The sequence below is a fragment of the Oncorhynchus tshawytscha genome, linkage group LG03 (assembly GCF_018296145.1).
Source record: "Oncorhynchus tshawytscha isolate Ot180627B linkage group LG03, Otsh_v2.0, whole genome shotgun sequence".
Lineage (NCBI taxonomy): Eukaryota > Metazoa > Chordata > Actinopteri > Salmoniformes > Salmonidae > Oncorhynchus > Oncorhynchus tshawytscha.
The window spans coordinates 25,004,469-25,028,853 of NC_056431.1; the positions used below are offsets into that span (position 1 = coordinate 25,004,469).

The following is a 24,385-nucleotide window of genomic DNA, read 5'->3' on the forward strand; positions in this document are numbered from 1 at the left end:
TGCCTGTTCACCCCGCTGCCATCCAGAAGGCGAGGTCAGTACAGGTGCATCAAAGCTGGGACCGAGAGACTGAAAAACAGCTTCTATCTCAAGGCCATCAGACTGTTAAACAGCCACCACTAACATTGAGTGGCTACTGCCAACACACTGTCAATGACACTGACTCTACTCCAGCCACTTTAATCATGGGAATCGATGGGAAATGATGTAAATATATCACTAGCTACTTTAAACAATGCTACCTTATATAATGTTACTTACCCTACATTGTTCATCTCATATGCATACGTTGATACTGTACTCTATATCATCGACTGCATCCTTATGTAATACATGTATCACTAGCCACTTTAACTATGCCACTTGGTTTACATACTTATCTCATATGTATATACTGTACTCGATATCATCTACTGTATCTTGCCTATGCTGCTCTGTACCATCACTCATTCATATATCCTTATGTACATATTCTTTATCCCCTTACACTGTGTATGACAGTAGTTTTTTTTGGAATTGTTAGTTAGATTACTTGCTCGTTATTACTGCATTGTCGGAACTAGAAGCACAAGCATTTCGCTACACTCGCATTAACATCTGCTAACCATGTGTATGTGACAAATAAAATTTGATTTGATTTGAGTTGGCTCAGGTCTGACTACTGACTCTGCCACTCTCTCCCTGAGCCCCCCCCCCAATACATTTTTGGGGCTGACTCTCTGTCTTCCGTCCGCGCCGCCATGCTTGCTTCGCCAACTCCATTCTCCGATAACCTGCTTCGCACTGCTCCAGCGAATCCCAGGCGGGCTCCGGCACTTTCTCTGGGTTGACAGCCCACCTGTCTATTTCCTCCCAAGTAGTGTAGTCCCGATATTGTTGCTCCTGCTGCCGCTGTTGCTTCTCCTCATACCAGCGCCTCTCAGCTCTCGCCGCCTCCAGTTCTTCTTTGGGGCGGCGATATTCTCCAGGCTGATCCCAGGGTCCATCTCCGAACAATTCATCCTCCCATGTCCATTCCTCTCTTTGTTGCTTCTGCTGTCGCTGCCTGTCACCACGCTGCTTGGTCCAGTTGTGGTGGGTGATTCTGTTACGGCTTTCTTCCGTCGAAGGAGAGTCGGACCAAAATGCAGCGTGGTTAGTTCGATACATGTTTAATGAAAGAATAAACACGATAAATACAAAAACAAGAAACGGAACGTGAAAACCTATACAGCCTATCTGGTGAATACAAACACACTGAGACAGGAACAATCACCCACAAACACACAGTGAAACACAGGCTACCTAAATATGGTTCCCAATCAGAGACAACGAGAATCACCTGACTCTGATTGAGAACCGCCTCAGGCAGCCATAGACTATGCTAGACACCCCTACTAGCCACAATCCCAAAACCTACGAAAAAAAAACCCATACATAAACACAACACAAAATAAACCCATGTCACACCCTGGCCTGACCAAATAATATTATAAAAAACACAAAATACTAAGACCAGGGTGTGACAATAAGACTACTGAACATCTAATCAAATGGCTACCCAGACTATTTGCATTGCCCCCCCATATTATACTCTCTGTTATTATCTATGTATAAGTCACTTTAATAACTCTACCCACATGTATATATTATCTCAATTACCTCGACTAACCGGTGCCACCGCACATTAACTCTGCACCGTTACCCCCTGTATATAGCCTCGCTTTTTTTTATTTTACTGCTCTTTAATTATTTGTTCCCTGTATTTCTTTTTTTAATGTATTTTCTTAACTGCATGGTTGGTTTAGGGCTTGTAAGTAAGCATTTCACTGTAAGGTCTACCTACGCCTGTTGTATTCGGCATATGTGACTTTCACTGACAACCCAACACACACATGCACACACTGCAAACTACCCCATGCACATAACATGCACACACATGCATACTAATGCCGCACACACACACACTCACACACACCAAATGCACTGCTGCTAGTTGCTTTGGGGTGGCAGGTAGCCTAGTAATCTTGGTTTCATTAGACCAAAGAATCTTGTTTCTCATGGTCTGGGGGTCCTTTGGGTGCCTTTTGGCAAACTCCAAACGGGCTCTCATGAGTGGCTTCAGTCTGGCCACTCTACCATAAAGGCCTGATTGGTGGAGTGCTGCAGAGATGTTTGTCCTTCTGGAAGGTTCTCCAATCTCCACAGAGGAACTCTTGAGCTCTGTCAGAGTGACCATCGGGTTCTTGGTCACCTCCCTGACCAAGGCCCTTCTCCCCAGATTGATCAGTTTGGCCAAGCGGCCAGCTCTAGAAAGAGTCTTGGTGGTTCCAAATTTCTTCCATTTAAGAATGATGGAGGCCACTGTGTTCTTTGGGATCTTCAATGCTGCAGAAATGTTTTGGTACCCTTCCTCAGATCTGTGCCTCAACACAATCCTGTATCTAATCTCTACAGACAATTCCTTTGACCTCATGGCTTGGTTTTTGCTCTGTCATGCACTGTCAACTGTGAGACCTTATATAGACAAGTGTGTGCCTTTCCAAATCATGTCCAATCAATTGAATTTACCACAAGTGGACTCCAATCAAGTTGTAGAGACATCTCAAGGATGATCAATGGAAACAGGATACACCTGACCTCAATTTCATGACGCATAGCAAAGGGTCTGAATAGTTATGTAGATAAGGTATTTTTTATTTTTAAATGTGGGGTATTATGGGGAATTGAGTGTAGATTGATGAGGGGGAAAAGTTATTTAATCAATTTTAGAATAAGTCTGTGACGGAACAAAATGGGGAAAAAGGGAAGGTGTCTGAATACTTTTTAAATGCATTGTATACTGAAACTATGGTGAATCTATAGAGAAATGAACAGTAAGTTACATAATAGTTACTTAAGTACAGTGCCGAAATAACAAGACGGTAACAAAAAGCTAACTACCCATCTATAACCAAAGACACACCATGTATGTTTTGAGGTTGGACCACACACAGTATAAGTGTGATGTCATTTCTCAAATGTTTCTATGAAATAAATAGTCTTTCTACGAAAGTTCCAAGTACATTCTTCATAAGTACAGACGGTGCTACTGAGAAGAGGGGAAATGGCCTTAAATACTTACTATGTAACTCTTGCTACTTAGCCTCTATTACTGATAGTTCTTCCGTAAGGAACAATTGTTTCTACATAACAACCAGGAAAATGTATAGAACTTTATCAGTATTTAGCAGCTACATAGTAACTATTAACGTGTTCTTACCTGGTCGTTACCGTCTTATTTCGCTGTTGTTTCCTATTACTTTCCGGATGTTACCATGTTGTTTTAGCACTCTAAACTAAAGTGCTACCACCCTGGTACCAACCAAACAAATTCATTAACCTGAAATGCACAGACAAACTGGCCACATCCACATACTTGCCTAACCTCACCTTTGAAGTAACATATCACACACATGCAAAGCCTTACACATGCAAAGCCTTACACATACTCATAGGCAGCGTGTCCAATAAGCTCAGGTTCCCTTAAAGTAAATTGAATGGAACTTGCCAAAATGATATACTCCTGTCTAAACACAAATAAATAAATTCCTTCAAAACACCTCACCAGAATGCCTCCCGAGTGACGCAGTGGTCTGAGGCACTGCATCGCAATGCTAGCTGTGCAACTAGAGATCCTTGTTTGAGTCCACAAACCGGCCGTGACCGGGAGACCCATGGGGCAGCACACAATTGGCCCAGCATCGTTCGGGTTAGGGGAGAGTTTGGCCTGCAGGGATGTTCTTGTCCCATCAGTTCTAGTGACTCCTGTGGCGGGCTGGGTGCAATGCACTTCTGTGGCATTAGTTTTGTGTCATTTTGTGGTATTAAAGATTATGCTAATGTATCCAGTCATGGCAAGTAAAGTGTTGTAGAATTGCATGAAATGTGTTTATAAAACTTTACATTTTTCTCAGATCCAGCTAAAGAATGTCCCTCTAGCTGGGGCTGAGCTCTGGACGTGAGGGAAGAAAGGAGAAGAAAAGCAGAACCGTCTTTTTTGTGAACATATTATCCGCCTAATTTCTGACTATCAATCTACTCATCACTTTAGCAATAAGTAGGCTATTTTATATTAGTCTGCAAATGCGGTGATAGATCCATGCAATGCTTTATCATAAAAGGTACATATTTTTGTGAAAAAATATTGTTTCCCCCAAACTTGAAACCCACATGCCACCTATTCACATACCCAAAACACACACACTATGGCTATGGCTTGATATTCCCTAACAAGGTAGGCCTAAGAGTGCAGCGTGAGACAATCAACCCAGCATGAGACAATGTAAAGCGTGACATCTAGTGGGAAAATCTGTTCGGTACCATAGAGTTTATCAATAGTGAACTCGAGCCTACATTTCACAAGGGCAGATACTTAATCACTGTAAATACATTTACACTGTAGGTTAAGCCTAGATCGTCACTGTAGCCTATTGTTCACGTCTAGAATCTTCTACAGTTTTCTTGGAGAGCAATTCCAGTCAGACAATGAAATAGGCCTACAGGCATAGCTGCAGGAAGATGTTTGGGAGTTGTGGTGCTGTGGTGGGGGTGGGGGGGGTGTAGCTGGTACGCTCATACAGGACTAGTAAAGGCCCAGTGCACTGCTTTTGTGAGAGAAAAAAAAATATTTTCTAGCTTTCTTTTTCAATTATATTTTTTTATTCCGATTTTATGGAGGCAGCACCCTCAGCACCCCTACTTACTGCTGCTATACCTACAGGTACAACATGTCCATAATTTTGATGAACTGATTTAGAAATCAGACTTTACCTTAACAGGGAAGGGTTAGTTTCAGTTTCAGAAATTCAAGAATTGAATTTGACTTCTAGGCTAGGACTAGGAAAATGTAGCTCTACAGGAGCGTAGGCTATAATTTGAAGGCGACTTGGGAGGACTTTTGGGCCGGTGGCCGCACAGGAATAAAGGAAGGACACTTTTGAGTACGAGCGAGGGAGGTGCTGCGGTTGCGAAGTCATAGCCATAGCGTAAATCGGAAATGCTAAACGTATGGTCGATGTAAAAATGGATCACCACGAATAGGAACACGAATTGAAAGTTAAGGTAAATTCTAAACACCATTGTCAGCGTTGTGTATTTGTACAAAGATCATGATTTACTCTTATTATTTTCACTCTAACGTCACATGAATCTGATTTACGTGTCACCTGTCCTTGTATGCACTTGTCGTGAGAAAAACACGGCGCCAGGCTCTCCTTCTGTACCAAGGAATACCTTAATCCATTGTCGGCCTTTGTAATGTAGTTTTTAGTATATGCTATTTTATTATTTACATGGGTAAATACTTAATATTCGTTTGGGATTAATCTAGTTCTTTGATTCGTCCAGGTTGCTTCAGGCTATGGTAATGTTGAATAACATTTGGGAAGTTTACCAGTTTAATTGTGTGGTTTCTGTGATACATTGCAATAATCTAAAACCCGTTTGCAATTGCTGTAGACCTGTGACACTTTAGCCTAATGTGAATACAATGATATGAGGCCTGCAACGTAATACAAATGTAATGCAGTACAGTCAATATGTCAAGTTGTCAACTGAATAATTTGCATATTACTCTGACATAATACAGTATGTCAGCCAAACTACACTGAACAAAAATATAAAGTGTTGGTCCCATGTTTCATGAGCTGAAATGAAAGATCCCAGAAATGTTCCATATGCACTAAAATCTTATTTCTCTCAAATGTTGTGCACACATTTGTTTTCATCCCTGTTAGTGGGTGGCAGATCGCCTAGAGGTTAAGAGTGTTGGGTTTCGGTTGCTGGTTCGAATCCCTGAGCCGACTAGGTGAAAAATCTATTGACGTGCCCTTGAGCAGGACACTTAACCAAAATAGCACATGTAAATCACTCAAATCAAATCAAATGTATTTATATAGCCCTTCGTACATCAGCTGATATCTCAAAGTGCTGTACAGAAACCCAGCCTAAAACCCCAAACAGCAAGCTATGCAGGTGTAGAAGAACGGTGGCTAGGAAAAACTCCCTAGAAAGGCCAGAACCTAGGAAGAAACCTAGAGAGGAACCAGGCTATGAGGGGTGGCCAGTCCTCTTCTGGCTGTGCCGGGTGGAGATTATAACACTCCAGGGCATATGTAAAAATTAGTGAGCATTTCCCCTTTGCCAAGATATTCCTAAACCACCTGACAGGTGTGGCATATCAAGAAGCAGATTAAGCAGCATGAGCATTACACAGGTGTACCTTGTGTTGGGGACAATAAAAGGCCACTCTAAAATGTGCAACACAATGCCACAGATGTCTCATGTTTTGAGGCAGTGTACAATTGGCATGGTGACTGCAGGAATGTCCACCAGAGCTGAACTGAATGTTCATTTCTCTACTATAAGCCACCTCCAATGTCGTTTTAGAGAATTTGGCAGTACTTCCACCAGGCCTCACAACCACAGACCACGTGTAACCATGCCAGCCAAGGATCTCCACATCTGGTTTCTTCACCTGCAAGATCATCTGAGACCAGCCACCCGGGCAGCTGATGAAACTGGGTTTACACCACCATGGAATTTCAACTGTCAGAAATCACCTCAGGGAAGCTTATCTACATGCTCGTCATCCTCAACAGGGTCTTGACCTGACTGCAGTTCGGCTTCGTAACCGACTTCAGTGGGCAAATGCACACTGGAGAAGTGTGCTCTTCACGGATGAATCCCGGTTTCAACTGTACCGGGCAGATTTCAGATGTATGGGAGAGCGGTTTGCTGATGTTAAAGTGGTGAACAGAGTGCCCCATGGTGCCGGTGGGGTTATGGCATGGGCAGGCATAAGCTGCTGACAACAAGCACAATTGCATTTTATCGATGGCAATTTGAAAGCACAGATATGCAGTGATGAGATGCTGAGGCCCATTGTCGAGCCATTCATCCGCCGCCATCACCTCATGTTTCAGCATGATAATGCACGGCCCCGTTGCAAAGATCTGTACACAATTCCTGGAAGCTGAAATTGTCCCAGTTCTTCCATGCCCTGCATACTCACCAGAAATGTCGCCCATTGAGCATGTTTGGAATGCTCTTAATTGACGTGTACAACAGCATGCTCTAGTTACCGCCAATTTCCAGCAACTTCTCACAGCCATTGAAGAGGAGTGGAACAACATTCCACAGGCCACAATCAACAGCCTGATCAACTCTATCCGAAGGAGATGTCACACGGCACGAGGCGAATGGTGGTCACACCAGATAATGATTGGTTTTCGGATCCACGCCACTACCTTTTTGTTGTTGTTGGTATTTGTGACCAACAGATGCACATCTGTATTCCCAGTCTTGTGAAATCCATAGATTACGGCCTAATGAATTTATTTAAATTGACTGATTTCCTAATGTGAACTGTAACTCAGTAAAATATCAGAAATTGTTGCATTTTATACAGTGCTGTGAAAAACAGTGCTGTGAAAAAGTATTTGCCCCCTTTCTGATTTTCTCTATTTTTGCATATTTTTTATGATGAATGTTATCAGATCTTCAAGCAAAACCTAATATTAGATAAAGGGACCCTGAGTTTACAAATAACAACAAAAAAATTATACTTATTTAATTTTTTTCATTAACAAAGTTATGCAACACCCAATTCCCCTTTGTGAATAAGTAATTGCTCACTTACATTCAATTACCGGTTGTGCCACCTTTAGCTGCAATGACTGCAACCAAATGCTCCCTGTAGTTGTTGATCAGTCTCTCACACCGCTGTCGAGGAATTTTGGCCCACTCTTGCGTGCAGAACTGCTTTAACTCAGCAACATTTGGGTTTTTAAACATGAACTGTTCGTTTCAAGTCCTGCCATCTCAATTGGGATTAGGTCTGGATTTTGACTAGGCCATCCCAAAACTAATTTTTGGGGGCTTTTAAGCAATTTTTCATGTAGACTTGATTGTGTGTTTTGGATCATTATCTTGCTTCATGACCCAGCTGCGCTTCAGCTTCAGCTTACAGACGGATGGCCTGACATTCTGTAGAATTCTCTGATACTTAGCAGAATTCCTTTTTCCTTCTATTAAGGCAAGTCGTCTAGGTCCTTAGGTAGAAAAACATCCCCAAACCATCACACTACCACCACCATGCTTGACCGTTGGTATGAGGTTCTTACAGTGGGATGCAGTGTTTGGTTTTCGCCAGACATAATGGGAGAACTGCTATCCAAAATGTTGACTCAGGTTTGCCAAAAAGCACCTGGATGTTCATCAAGAAGAATGTTTTTTGGACTATTTTTGTTCAGAAAATTTGCATAACATTGTCTTGAATTTAACTGAAGTCTCTCTCTCTCTGTTCAATCCAGGCAACAGTATCAACATGAAAAATAGGTCATAACCCTCCCATGCTGTACAAGAAAGCCCAGACAGTAATAGAGCATGGACCAGGCCTTTCCCAGCCTCCAGACCCCAGCCACTGGTCCATTTGAACCCAACACAGGAGAGCTCCAGCTCAGGGTGGACTTCTTCAGAAAGTTGGGCTACTCCCCCATGGAGGTTCGGTCTGCCCTGCTTAAGCTCGGCCTGAGTACAGACACCAACTCTGTACTGGGGGAGCTGGTCCGCAGTGGAGCCAGCACTAGTGCTTCTAACTCAACCATCCCTGAGAGTGGTGACGATACTACTGGCCCCACAAGCCACACAGGCTCCAGCATGGCCTCCTCTAGGACCCATGGCCCCAAGAGAGACAGACCAGTCCCATTACAGGAAGACAGGCGGGACACAGACAGTGAACTGAAACCTATCGTTATTGACGGCAGCAATGTGGCCATGAGGTGAGCGAGTCTAGAAGTGATTTTTCTTTTTATGTTTGTAAGAGCTATTGAAGTGTTTCAATGAGTTCAGCTGTGTTGGTACACACGTGTATGTCATGTTCATGACAGTCCTGTCCTGTAATGGTTAACGTGCTATTGTGGTTGAGAAATTAGATGAAGTGGATGTATTGTATTATGTTCTCCTCGTGTGGTTTGTTGTACATCGCAATGATAATGACAGCCAGCTATGTGAAGAATACCTGTAAAACCTCAGGTGTACAACTCCTCCTTATCAGCTGTTGAACTATGACCCTTCAACACGAGAACCACATGCTCTTCTCATACACCTTAATGCAATTTTGTCAGCTGGGTTTGAAGAGGTAGTTAGCCATGCCTGTGCATGCCTTTGCTAAGGTTAATGCTGTACTATATGCAAATCTCCTACGCAAGTCTCCGCCTCGCACTGGCTCCCAGTGTTCATATTGAACAGGCCAGACAACATTGTCACTCAAGTCTTATTATGTCTTCTTAGTTCAAGTATTTGCATATATGACCATTTTTAACTGCCTGCTCCTTATTACATGAATGGACTCAAGCCAACATTTTTTTAGATCTTCTTAATTACAGTTTGATTACTTAGCTATTTGAGTATACAGCGTATGTTTGGACTCACTTCAATTCATAAACCAATAAGGAAACACAATCCACGTGTATGTTCAAAGGAATGTCAGATTCACATGTGGTGACAGGTAGCCTAGCAGTTAAAGCCATTGGGCCAGTGAGCGAAAGATCGCTGGTTCAAATCTGACTGGGTGAGAAAGTCTGTTGACGTACCCTTGAGCAAGGCACTTGATCCTAAGACTTTTACATTTAATTCCACTCGTGCCGTGCTTATTTCGCTTTTTGCGACCCACAGAAACGGCAGAAGAGCACAACATGTCAAATCCTAAAGAGTTGCTGCAAGGAGTGTCAACGGAGCTCAGTGCTTATTATTGGATATATTAGGATGCAAAATCTGACTTTTTGGATATAATGTTAATGATATGTTAGAGAAAGACCCGACTGAATGATTTAGAACATAAATAATCATATTTGCCTTGGTAAAATGCCATCACCAAAGCTCGTTTTCACCCACTCACCCTACCATGTGATGTTTTTACGTTTTGCCGAAGATATATTACATTTTTTTTACCTGGTGTTTTATATTTATTGTCCAATAAAGTTCAAAGGTCTCTCTGCAAGTGTTATTTAGCTCTGCTGTATGTAAAATAGGACCTTTATGTACAGTATAGCTGTCATTCTGTCATATGTTATTATCTTATAACAGATATATACTTTAATGATGTCATGCTACTTTACTCCTCAGAAAGAGTACTTTTTTTTAGCTGCGTGCCTGTGTTCCTGTGTTTTATTTTTTTAACTGTGCAAACCTTGTCATTCGCTTGCATTGCCACTGTGAAGTGAATGCATTGTAGACAGACGAGAAATGATTTGGTCAAATTAGCTTTGCTCTACCTATTTCTTTTATCAATGAAACAGAGATCGACATAAAACTGCACCTTCACCTCTCTGCCCTCTTCACTAGAAATGTTTGTTGATTCATCGAAAGTAATGACATATTTATTTATCCCATTTCCTGCTCTCTTGTCTCCCTTCCAGTCATGGTAACAAACAAGTGTTCTCCTGTAGGGGAATTGAGTTGGCAGTGATCTATTTCCTGGATAGAGGTCACTCAACGGTCATTGTGTTTGTGCCCTCATGGCGCAAGGAGCAGCCCAGGCCTGATGTCCCCATCACAGGTGAGATTCACAAATAGTGCATTCAGATTTATAGTGCATCCACATTGTGTTACGTTACAGCCTTATTCTAAAATTAATTAAATACAAAAAAGTTCATCACATTTTTGCAAATGTATTCAAAATAAAAAACAGATACCTTATTTACATAAGTATTCATGCCCTTTGCTATGAGACTCAAAATTGAGCTCAGGAGCATCCTGTTTCCATTGATCAACATTGAGATGTTTCTACAAGTGGATTGGAGTCCACTTGTGGTAAATTCAATTGATTGGACATGATTTTTTGAAAGGCACACACCTGTCTATATAAGGTCCCACAGTTGACAGTGCAGGTCAGAGCAAAAACCAAGCCATGAGGTCAAAGGAATTGTCTGCAGAACTCTGAGACAGGATTGTGTCGAGCCACAAAACTGGGGAAGGGTACCAACAAATTTCTGCAGCATTGAAGGTCCCCAATAACACAGTGGCCTCCATCATTCTTAAATGGAAGAAGTTTAGAACCACCAAGACTCTTCCTAGAGCTGGCCACCCGACCAAACTGAGCAATCGGGGGTGAAGGGCCTTGGTCAGGGAGGTAACTAAGAGCCCAATGTTCATCTCTGACAGAGTTCCTCTATGAAGATGGGAGAACCTTTCAGAAGGACAACCATCTCTGCAGCACTCCACCAATCAGGCCTTTATGGTAGAGTGGCCAGACTGAAGCCACTCCTCAGTAAAAGGCCTATGACAGCCCGTTTGGAGTTTGCCAAAAGGCACCCAAAGGACTCTCAAACCATGAGAAACAAGATTCTCTGATCTGATGAAACTAAGGTTGAACGCTTTGGCCTGAATGCCAAGCATCACTTCTGGAGGAAACCTGGCACCATCCCTACAGTGAGCCATAGTGGTGGCAGTATCATGCTGTGGGGATGTTTTTCAGTGGCAGGGACTGGGAAACAAGTACAGAGAGATCCTTGATGAAAACCTGCTCCAGAGCGTTCAGGACCTCAGACTGGGGCAAAGGTTCACCTTCCAACAGGACACCTACCCTAAGCACACATCCAAGACAACGCAGAAGTGGCTTCGGGACAAGTCTCTGTCCTTGAGTGGCCCAGCCAGAGCCGGGACTTTAACTTGATCAAACATCTCTGGAGAGACCTGAAAATTGATGTGCAGCGACACTCCCCATCCAACCTGACAGAGCTTGAGAGAATCTGCAGAGAGGAATGGGAGAAACTCCCCAAATACAGGTGTGTCAAGCTTGTAGCGTCATACCCAAGAAGACTCAAGGCTGTAATCACTGCCAAAGGTGCTTCAACAAAGTACTGAGTAAAGAGCCTGAATACTTATTTACATTTCTTTGTCATTATGTTGTATTGTGTGTTGATTGATGAGGTGGGGGGAAAAAAACATTTAATCCGTTTTAGAATAAGGCTGTAATGTAAAAAATGTGGAAAAAGTCAAGGGGTCTGAATACTTTCCGAATGCACTGTAGTTCGAATTAGACTAGTCTCTCTTTCTGAATATTAATACTTATTTAATACCAGGCGATTTTGAACACACAAACTAAGTTCATGTACAATATTGAACAATGCTTTTTAGTCTAGGACTATGGAAATACATTTTGTGAGGTCAGCAATACGTAAAAATACTAGACACAGAAAATCAACACACTACAATAAAGTACAGTATTCGTCGTGACTGTTGCTTTAAAATAATGCAATACATTCCCTTATCTCATTGGTATGCAGGGGTTTGGTAAGTACACTCACTGCACCTACAGTATGTTTCCAGTCATGTGATGTGTCTGTAATATGAGACTGAGGCAAAAGGCACTGGAAAACTCCACCAGAGGGTATTGCTGGACAAATGTTGAAATACTGAAATACAGAACTCCTGCCTGACGTCATACTCTAGGCTTTCTGGAAAAAAATATATAAATAAATTGTCCCAATTGTGATTGCTTCAACCCACATGTTGTCGAACACAGACTCTTGTCCATGTACCTGAAGGCTATCAGTTATCAGTTGTTAGGTGTTTGTGTTAACCTAGCGAATCCAAGAACAAAGCCAGTGTGCAGTAGGGCGGACCACTATTTGAAGCTGATGCATCATCACCTAGTACCCGCTGCTTGCATGGTTCAGTGGCTTTGTCTGAGGTGGAGCAAGCAAGCCAAAAGTTATGTTTTCAATCCCAGTAACCAGGAAGTAAAAATAACCTTGACAGTCAGTCCTACCTGGGAATTGGGAAATCCCCAACCAGGAAGAGCAACTGTTTTTCTCACACACCCAGGTTACTGTCTGTGTCTTTAACTGTTTCCAATCAAGCATAGCGTTAAGGTTTAAGTGTCAAGTAATTGTCGTTACCTGAACTATCAAAGCATTTGTGGCACAGACAGTTGACATTTGTGAGTGCTTTTCAGGCTTTAGTCTATAGTAGTCTCTAAAAATCTCAAGAAAATTGTTCAATATGGAGCCCTGTGTCTCACACTCAAGTCAGGGTGGATATACAAGTGTATCATTAGGAGTGCTGTTCTAAGACAAAAATACATTATTTTTTAGGTCATATTGGATAAGATGACATGGACAGGGGGGGACCAGATCCTCGATCGCTACTCCTACTTTGAGACACCATATGAATATTTTTATTTATTTTTATTTCACCTTTATTTAACCAGATAGGCTAGCAGCAGTGTGAACAGACAGCAACACAGAGTTACACATGGAGTAAACAATAAACAAGTCAATAACAACACAGTAGGGGGAAAAAAAGTCTATATACATTGTGTGCAAAAGGCATGAGGAGGTAGGCGAATAATTACAATTTAGCAGATATGCAATTACAATTTAGCAGATATGGCACCAGTTCTTTCCAAAGTTGGATTACTGAACATTGTTGCCTTTAGCTTGTCCATTTTGTTTATTTAAATGACAATTTCCATTGTCCATTTTCACACTGTGTGTACACCGGTCCATTTATTCAAAGTTCATTTTGAATGTATTTGTCAATGCTTTAATTTAGTCTGCAGGGAGGTTTCCATGTTATATGATACTGGGGATGTAGGTTGTGAAGTTTGAACAGCTTATGTAATAATTAGCCAGTCATGTAATATTTGTTTTAAATGATTGATGGTTTTGTGCTCTGTATGTTTTGTCTCAGGGATTCTTTTCCTCCGCAGTTGATTTGTTTTGAGTGTCCCCTGTTTGATTTGTGACACTATACCATATTTGACCGAAGCAATGTTATGCAACACTTTATTATCATAGTGTCACCTGGCTTGTTTATCATGCAAAGGTATAGAATACATTGTTTTTGTTTTGAAATATTAGTCGTGTTAATGTGTACTAAGACGACATTAACCGTTAAGGCAGTGGAATATTTTGTGTCAAACAGAATTCCAATATGATGAAAGACCAAACATAAAGCGAACCATCTCTGCTTCTTACATCACCAACAACAGCTGTCCATGTAATCTTATTGATTATTATCTATCTGGCAAAACTGATCCTAGATCAGCACTCCTACTCTGAGAAGCTTTATGGATACAGGCCTGAGGCTGGGCCATAATAAAACACTTGGTGAAACATCTGCACATTTTATTTCCAGACCAACACATTCTAATGGAGCTAGAGAAGAAGAAGATAGTCGTCTTCACTCCCTCGAGACGCGTCGGTGGTAAACGGGTGGTCTGCTACGACGACCGTTTTATTGTGAAGCATGCCTACGAGTCGGACGGCGTGATCGTGTCCAACGACACCTATAGGGACCTGCAGGGAGAGCGTCCGGAGTGGAAGCGTTGTATCGAGGAGAGGCTGCTTATGTACTCTTTCGTCAATGACAAGTGAGTGCTGGGGGAGGGTTGACAGTGGCAGGCATGAATTAAGGGGAGAAGATACAATGGTGAAGAGGCCAGTGGGGCCAGGAATTCAATCCCCCCCTGGGCAGGGGGACCATACATGTGGTATGGGGGGTTTCAGCGGGTAACATCTGTCATAAATACTGATTTTTGAACAAAAACATAAAATGTATAAACAGGTTTTTAACTTTTTTTTAAAAAGTATTAATCATGGATTGATGTCAAGGGTAGATAAGTAGAACTATTTGAGTCATGCACATAGTGCTCTAGTCAGGATTCAGCCCAGAAATAGCGAGCAACTTAGTTCCGAAAAGCAGATTTGACCTTTAGAGCAGATACTGTGGTAGTGTAATACACTGTGAGGCCAAGGTCACCAACTGGTCGATCTCCAAGGCATTCCTAGACGATCGCCAAACATTTCAGCTGCCCTGCGTGCCAGGTAGGTGAATTGTTCCATTTTAAACCTTCCCGGCGGGCCCAGAGAGTAAATCAAGTGCACTATAGGCCTACCGCTGGCCAATCGGATGGCTCAGATTACCATTATGTAGTAATGTAGCAGGCATAAAAGAAAGCTACAGCAAAGTTGAAACCATGATTCCACAAATACAGCGACAAGCTGGTGTTTTTGAGTGTGATCCTGTTTAAGTTCTTGCTCAGCACTGTCAACACTTTTTATTCAACACTTTTATTATCCATAAAATGCACGTCCATCCTACTTCCACTCGCGCTACAACCAGCACTAAAGCTGTAATGAATGAGTAGGAAGGTATATCGATGGGCTTGCGTGGTTATTATTAGCTGCTTGGGTCTTTTTTAATATCGAGGAATATTTCACTTTCTCTGTTCAAAGGAGTAACAACAAGTATTTGTCTAGAGGCAGAAATAATGTTGTGCGACTCGAGTGTTGCCATCAGCTGGAAGACAGTGTCCCTTTTTGGTCTACTGAGGAAAGGGAAAGCGTAGGGACGTTAAGAGGAAACCTTCAGTCTGCTGCTCTCTCCCTCTGCTGAGACTGACCATCAGATACAGGCACCATCAGCCCAGTAAAATAAATTATTATTTAAATGTAGCTCACTCAGCTGTTCCTCCACAAGTAATACAACAACTGATCTATTACCGGAGTGATTGTATAGCCTACCTAAAATCTATTTAAATGGTGCGAACAATACATTTGCAGGAAATTCAAGCAAAGCCAATATGCGGTGACAATGTATTGGGCCTATAGTCTACTGCATCAACCTAATTGTTACAGTACTGTTTTTAATAGGTTAATTTTCCATAGGCTTTTTTTAATGTGATCTTCTAAAAAAATATAACTGTGCGGTAGATCTCAGCTTGCATTTTGACTCAAAGTGATCTTAACTCAAAGGTTGGTGACCACTCCTGTATGGTTAGAGGATGATTAATGAGACATGTATTCATGTCATTATTTCAGATAGGAAAAGCAAACATTCCCTCTGACTGCACCACGTCTTATTGTTCTTATAGATTAGATCCTCTATCACGTCTCTGCCTGTGTGGTTTTCTGATCAATATTACCCATTTCCCGGCCCAGATTCATGCCCCCAGATGACCCGCTTGGTCGTCATGGTCCCAGTCTGGAGAACTTTCTTCGGAAGAAGCCTCTGCTGCCAGAACACAAGCGCCAACTCTGTCCTTATGGTAAGATATCAACCATAGAGATATGTGTGTGAGGTACCATAGGGTTCTAATTTGATTGTCTGAACACTGAAGCTTATTTTAAAACCTATCTTGTTGAATCAAAGTACTAAGCTAGGATCAGGTCTCCATTAGGCATAACTGATTTTATATCAGCACTTCTAATCTGAGACTCGTTGTGAAGAATCCAGATACTTTCTCCTGTAGAATTGTAGAGTCAAACTAAAATAATACTGTTATTTTAGATTTAGGTAGTAATACTGTAATAACTGTCATGTTTAGTAACTGTCATTTATGTGTTCTATTTCAGGTAAAAAGTGCACCTACGGCGTGAAGTGTAAGTTCTACCACCCTGAGCGCACTCACCAATCCCACTCCTCGTTGGCTGACGAGCTCAGGGAGAAGGCAAGGCTCTCCTCGGAAAAAGAGGACCGGAATCCCATGATGTCACACCTGAGGGGCCCCCAGGCCGACCCGGGATCCTTTCCCTCCTATTCTCTGGAGAATGACCTGGAGCACAGGTTGACGTTAGAGCACCGCGGTTCCCTGAGGGAGGGTCCCAAGAGCCAGGTAACTGAGAACATGTTGCTATACTGGGATGGGCCACGCTCCAGTAGGAATCAGCAGGCCCGCAGCCCCACAGCAGTAGTCCAAGGACAGATGGACTGGCCCAGTATGCTCTCCCCCTCCACTACTACTGACCTCCCCTATGCCAGCATCTCCCATGAGTGCCTGGACTCTGGTTTTGGCTCCTATGAGAGCCAGAGCCAGTACTCGGATGTGTCCCAAGGCCACAGCAAGGCCTTCAGGCCCAGGCAGCAGCAGGGCTTCCCCTCTGGTTCCAGACATCCAGGCATACATCCAGAGAGGCTGGCCCAGGACAGCCCCCAGCCCTGCAGGTGTTTCCATTTGGCTCCTTCCTCAGGTCCCCAGCACCACAACAACCCACACCTCGAGTCCCACTCCCAATCCCAGCTGAGGTATGACACCTACTCGCCTCCTCTGTTCCCACCCAACATGCACCACTACAGCCTCCCCTGCAACTTCCAGCAAGACGGGGTGGGGGCACACCATTTCCACCCCCATCAGCACCCCCAGAAGTACTGGTCAGACCCCTTCCATGGCGGGGTCCCCCAGGCTAGGGCATCCTGTAGCCTCCCCCGGCCCCCACCCTACCCCGCATGGAGCCCCCCACTCATGCTCCTCTTACAGGAATCAGCAGGAACACAACTCCTGGGCCCAGCCACCTCCACCTTCTACCTTTGACACAGAGAGAGAGGAGCTCCGTAAGAAACTGCAGGCCATTTTCAACCCCCACCAGGTGGATACGGTCATGGAGATGTTCCCTCACCTGATGGACGCCCAGAAGCTGGCTGCAGAGATCCTCAACCTCAAATCTCAGAGAGGTGCCTTCTGATGCCTCTAAGCATCTTGTCTAAGGGGTAGATTCAGGGTTGAGATAAGCTTGCACAACTCTTAACTTCCACGTAAATCATTAATTGATGTCAATGGGATACTTGGGTGAAAATGTGCCTTGGGTAATTCTCTTGCGCTTTTCCTTTAATTTACTCTAACGGTTTGAACTGTTTTGAATGTGAAAGGGCAACATTTTGTTGTTGATGTTGTCCTTCCTTCGCGATCATGTGCTTGCATAGCTTATGTGAAATCCATGACAGGTAGTGTGTTCACAGTTTGGGAGAATCGGCATGAATCCCCTGTCGTGTTTAACTGGATTATTTGAGATTTTGACTTATTGAAGTTGTATACATTTATAACAGTGTAGTCAAATCTTGCCTTTAGACTCAGTACCACGGCAAAAGTGAATCTAGAGCGTTTGACTGTTGATGCATATTGTATCATCATTTGGGATATACGGTATGTGATCTCTCGTTTGTCCGAAATTCAGCTCTCATGCAATAAGAAATAATTGTCTAAAATAATGTCCTTGTCTAAAATGTCACCTTTTTACTGTTTTTTTTATATTGTGGTTCTGATGGCCATAATGTATTTCCTGTCTCATAGACAAATATTCGGTTTTCCATCTCTTTATACAGTGTGGAATGCAATGGTATACCTTTTTCTGTGTATAAAGCTACGCTCAAAGAGCCCCAAACACTATACAGTATCCTTTTAACCAAGAGTATATGTGGAAGAAGCTGCCAAAGAACTGAATGAATGTTTTAGAAGCACTTTGTCATTGATCCAAATGTTCTAATTCCCTCATAGACCACAATGTGACTTTTCCAGCAAATATGTGTACTGTAATATGGCTTGTGAGGGTCTCTTGTATCACCAAAGACTGGGTAAATCCAATAGATATTTTAAAGTAACTGTCCAGTGTTTCCCGATTTCTATGAAATATGACCTCAAATTAATTACAAAACAGTATGAGTGAAATGGTTTTCCTTCCAAAATGTTTTAAGTAGGTTGAAAAGCAGCCTTTCTGTGTTGGAATGGTGTGGGCATACCCCAACAGAATGGTGTGGGCGTACCACAACAGAATGGTGTGGGCGTACCCCAACAGAATGGTGTGAGCGTATATCGTTTTTTATTTTTTTTATATTCATGCGAATAGACTGCTGATTGGCTATCTCAAGCTCCTCAGGAGGATGACAACATCCTCTGAGGAAATATTTTATAAAATGCTTGCTGTTTGTTTGAGTTTTAGGGTGTTTTTTTAATGGTTTCTCCAATTTATGCTTTGGCCACATACGAGTATAATATGAGTCATCAACATTATTTGGGTATGAGTTAACAGAATATTAACTTTTTTTTAAAGTGAGATTTCCACTGGACAATTACTTTAACAATGTTTCTATGTTAGTTGTTGGCTATCCACTTTATAGATTTTTAAGTGCCTAAACATGTCAAATGTATAATTCAATTATCATGGACATTTGGAGTAGAGTTCTTGGTCTAAACAAATCGTTAAACTTTTTATTTTAATTTTAAACTGTTTATTTTACAGCACGGTAAGTACTAGCTAGGTATTTAAAGTCAGAATGTTGTTATTATTATGAAGCTGGTGGTACCAAGAGATAGCATATCAGGTTATTAGTGTTAATGCAGTCATAACTACATGGTACTTTAAATAATTAACCGGTAACACTAGGCATTTTATTTCAATGCAAATATTATATATTTTTTAGAGTAGGCCACTTTTTCTTCAGACTACAAATAGGTACTATACCAAATAGTTCAATTTGTTGCCAAGTACTTTCCAGTACCTAGTACTTATCTGTAATAAAGGGTTACTCACTCATTTTCTATTCATTTATATAGCACTTAACCACTGCCTTTAAATGTTGGGAAATCATGTTACACTAAAAGGAGTGGTTTGAAATATACCTGTCTGTATTTTCTAATGTCATGTCTCTGTATTGTCTCAAGCTACTGCACTATGATACGGCACGTCTATTGTTTCAGTGCCTGAGAGTGTCGACAGTCATATGCTCCATGATGAGGATCTGATGATGACCATAGCTCAGGGCTCTCCAACCCTGTTCCTGGAAAGCCACCCTCATGTAGGTTTTAGCGAGATGAAGTTCTTGCCACAAGGTCAACAGAAACTGTTAAAAATTAGATATGTAGACGGGCGAGTCGGTCAAGGATCGATTCAGACAAGGTGGTAAATTGTATGACAAGCGACAGTTTATTCAGAGTGAAGATATCTAGAACAGCGTAATTACGGCTCCTCCGCTGGTTCGTACGGAACTGCAGGCAAAAAGACCGTTACAATCAGTACACCACTTATATATAGAACAGAAAGTAGGTTGATTCTGGAAGATCGGATCTTTGGATTGGTTCAGCTGGGGTGTAGTCTGTAGTCTTCCGCCATTGGCTCAGTTGTCTGTCCGTCATCGTAGAATCCTCTTCGGGCACACAATGTTCAGCTACAAAGGAGATTATGTGTGTGTGCGCTGGTTTTGGCAATTAGTGTAATGCGGGAGCTATCCTGTAGGGGACCCCACAGGCTTTACTTTAAGTTGTATCCCTGTATTAACAATAGTTTGGTCACCTGTATAAGAAATAGCATTTCTCTACAAAACCACGTACCAATTTCGTTCGTGTCAACCCGGATATTCCATTATCGCTAGACAACACTAGCTAATATCTATCTAGCAGCTGGCTACGGCGTGTTTGCTAGCTAGCTTGCTCTTTGAAGATGTTTCCATCCAAAATGTTAGCAAAGCGACACTATCTTAACTCCTCCTCCACATTTCCTGGATCGGTTGAACAGTGCAGAAGAGAACCTCTCCAAACAGTTCCAAACAGTTCTTCTTGTCAGGACCCAAATGTGGGGTGTCCCGCTCAGGTGTTTTACGCCTGCTACGATAGGTTAGCTAAATACCATTTAAATATGCAATGTCATGTGTGGGCGTACCCCAACAGAATGGTGTGGGCGTACCCCAACAGAAAGGTGTGTGCGTACCCCAACAGAATGGTGTGAGCGTATATCGTTTTTTTAGATACTTTAGACATGTTGTGAGACGTGATGGCATGTCCCTGTCATTCTGTAAATATACATTAGGCTCACAGTGTAACAAAGAATCTTCATTTAATTGAATGTCATACAGAGTTACCTTTTAAGTGTAATTCCACCATTTTATTAACCTCATGTTCATTATGGTGCTGAAGAGGAGGGTCAAATGTGGTGTGAGACCTAGATTCAATCAGATCAAGCTTTAACCGGTGATAGCCGACACCCACATAGCTGATATTTTGACTGTGTCGGAGGTGTAACTGCATTGGAGCTGTCAAATCAGTGAGCAGCTGCTCTTGATCATTGTCAGGAAGCTACACCAGAATGAGAAAGTGTAGGCTAAATAGACATTAATGACACTCAAATAGAAAATCATTCAACAAAATAATGAGGATTTCTATCAGGTGTAGATTACATATCACATTCCAGTGTTCAAACTTGTAAACAAGGCTGCATAGGATTTCTCTTAATGCGACTCAGTGCAACCAATAGCAATGTCTGCTTTAGGTATAATGCCAGGAGCCGCTTGTGGATTTGACCGCTCTAACGCAGTTCCAACTCAGACCCCGCCAAAACAACCGCCGGCTAAAGCAGATCGGATTGAATAGAGCCGTAAGTCTCCTTTTGAAGGGGCAATCAGCAGTTGAAACATTAACAAAGTGTCCTCCCAGCCCGTTTCGCTAAAAAGCTGAGGGATGGGGCTGGAGAAATATAACCACTCTCAAATTCAGAGAAAGAGCTATGGAGGCATGGACTGACCATCCATGATATCAAAATGATAGCTTCAGCTATGTTTTTGGGGCTATATGGTGTTTAAATTGACTTTGTTTACAAACATTGGAGTAAAATATTTTATTTTGGGTTCTGACGGGGTACTATAGTTGAACTCATTAAGTTATTTGCTTCAATAATCACTGGGTATATAGCGTTCATTTATCAATCCAAAAATGGATGTAGCAAAATTGCACCTTTTAAGGCTTAGACTCATGCCAGATTTGATGAAGCTAGTTATTGAATATGCCAAGCTAACATGTATCATGCTCATGCTCCTCCGCACATCGGCCTCCTCACTCTCTATCCCATACACACACCCTATATTCTTTGAAAATCCAGCATGGGTTTTCAAATCTGATCTTTGTGCGGCTATGATTCACATTGCAAGCTTTAGCAAAACACTCAATCTGAATTCCAGACAGTTTTCTCTGATTTTTTTAAGCCGGTGACATGCAGCCTCAGATCTCAAGCCTCAACTCCCAAGCCCTACGGGTTTCCCTTTGCCCTGTATTTTAAGGCATGCTATTGTAGGTACTTGAAAACCTCCCACTAATATTCCCCTGTCAGATCTGCACAGGTATGTGCCTGTAGTGCATTTTCCTGTCATATGCTGAGTTCACTGAGTTATGGAGATACCAAGATGGGAGGCTGCCTTGCCCTAAGTGACACAAGGCTACTTGCCCTGAGACATGACTGTAGACCTTATTGAAGTCAGCCATGTCTCAGGGCAAGGGACTGCTTTATTGTCAGACTGTGAAGGCTTTGTAGAAACAAACAGATGTGATATTTCTGACGACATGTATAGAATGTGAACTAAAAAAAATGGGGTCCTGTGGCTCACTTCCTGTAGCGCAACATGCCAGGATTGTGGGTTCGATTCCCGCTGGGGCCATCCATGTGAAAATGTATGCAAGCACAACTGTAAGTCCCTTTGGATAAAAGTGTCTGTTAAATGGCATATACTATATTATCTCGATGTTATGTGTGCTATTGTCCTTCTACAAATATTTAGGAGGCTTATTCTAATGCTTATCCTATAATTATTAACTAAATCACCGTTTAGCACATTATTGCGCACATGTTACATATCATGAAATATATCTTGGCAAAAAACAACAGTAGCATACAATAGCTAAATAAAACTTGATTAAAAGAAACATGAAAGACTAATGTATTTATCTTTTAATACAGTCATCTCATTTGAAGCATCGGTATAATCTTCGCTTGTTAGTAACGATTGCAAAGAAATTAGAAACGTAATTGTAGGAATCACAGACAGAAAGAAAGGGGTCACAGAAAGACAGATAAACATCTGGATGTTGTGTTTAGCGTAGATCTGTGAATACAGTGACGCAGAAGAGCAAAAAAAGCCTCTAAAGACGCACTTAGCTGTTCTAAGTGTGGTCTGGGGCAATCATTAAATAACAAACGTTTTTAAGAGCAGCTTAAGAAACAATGGTTCTGGGAAACCGGTCGTAGATTTAACGAAGCTCCTAAGAAGGTTCTAAAGATGAATTTAGCCATAAGATACTCGTGGGAAACCGGGCCAAGGTACGGTACAGTGTGACTCATAAACATAGTTCATAAATAGTTGCACAACCTAGTTACAGGAAATGAGGATAACTCTTTTTCATAAAGATGCTCTGCTTGAGGAAATGGGTAGAATTGATTTCGCAATGATCAATCGATCAGCCAAATACAACCCAATGTCTTTTGTACACACTTTGCACATTTTGAAATATACAGTATATATATATATATATATATATATCCCTTATTTTACGAGATTCTCGTTTACAGCAACAGCCCGGGGAAGATTTGCAGGGAAGAAGGGTTGAATTAAATGAAGCTGGGATTGAATAGATGGTGCATGATGCATAGCATACCACATAACTTAGTTCTGAGACACTTCTTTATAGTACTGCACCTGTTGTTCCATGTGTAAACACTTCATGCGAACTCTGGCGATCCCTATTATCAAACATTTGTACAATGCCCAATAACCAATAATCCAGTATTAACAACAGCTTGATGAAACTCATCTTGGTCATTCCATAAGTCCTTTCATTGACATCTGCGTTAGTGATGGATAAAGGGATAGTTCACAAAAATAAACAAAAACTTCAACAACAAAAAGTAAACTATCCCTTTAATGCTTGGATAGCTCCAGAATTGATGTATGTTATTACACCTCACGAATGTGAGTTTTTATTTTGGAGTCCTTGTTAGAAATGCTAATCACATGATCCAGCAGTTTTGACAATATCATAAATCATGATTTTTTTAAATATATTCGTGTAAATCTCTCATTGTAAGGCATTCACAGGTCAACTGATATCATTTAACAGCATAATATTATATAAGGGGAACCTGAGTTTACAAATAACTAAATGTATACTTATTTTATTTATTTAATTAACAAAGTTATGCAACACCTAATTCCCCTGTATGAAAAAGGAATTGCCCCCTTACACTCAATAACTGGTTGTGCCACCTTTAGCTGCAATGATCAGTCTGTCACATCGCTGTGGAGAAATGTTGGACCACTCTTCCATGCAGAACTGGCTCCTTCTATTAAGGCAAGTCGTAACGGTCCTAAGGCAGCAAAGCATCCCCAAACCATCACACTACCACCACCATGCTTGACCGTTAGTATGAGGTTCTTACTGTGGAATGCAGTGTTTGGTTTTCGCCAGACATAATGGGACCCATCTTCTCCAAAAAGTTGTCTCAAGTTTGTCTGGAAGCACCTGGATGATCATTAATACTCTTGGAAGAATGTTCTATGGACAGAAGAGTCAAAAGTATATATATATATAATGATGACATGGGTCCCGTTATGTCTGGCAAAAACCAAGCACTGCATTCCACAGTAAGAACCTCATACCAACGGTCAAGCATGGTGGTGGTAGTGTGATGGTTTGGGGATGCTTTGCTGCCTCAGGACCTGGTCAACGTGCCTTAATAGAAGGAACCATGAATTCTGCTCTGTATCTGTTAGCTGAAGCTGAAGTGCAGCTGGGTCATGCAGCAAGACAATGATCCAAAGCACACAA

The 24,385-nt window shown here is 41.9% G+C and overlaps 1 protein-coding gene across 2 annotated transcripts; it reads left to right on the forward strand.

Annotated features, from left to right (window-relative positions):
* The first annotated feature begins 4,651 nt into the window (after positions 1-4,651).
* LOC112246556 (ribonuclease ZC3H12A-like) lies at positions 4,652-19,334 on the forward strand. 2 transcript variants are annotated; one of them, XM_024414951.2, is made up of 6 exons: positions 4,652-4,741; positions 8,334-8,801; positions 10,440-10,579; positions 14,164-14,398; positions 15,969-16,075; positions 16,383-19,334. In XM_024414951.2, the coding sequence occupies exons 2-6, from the start codon at positions 8,407-8,409 to the stop codon at positions 17,336-17,338; spliced, it is 1,833 nt and encodes a 610-aa protein (XP_024270719.2). In that variant the 5' UTR covers positions 4,652-4,741; positions 8,334-8,406; the 3' UTR covers positions 17,339-19,334. The 2 variants fall into 2 exon arrangements, with proteins under 2 accessions (XP_024270719.2, XP_024270718.2); XM_024414950.2 differs by lacking the exon at positions 4,652-4,741 and adding an exon at positions 4,783-5,082.
* The last annotated feature ends 5,051 nt before the right edge of the window (positions 19,335-24,385 follow it).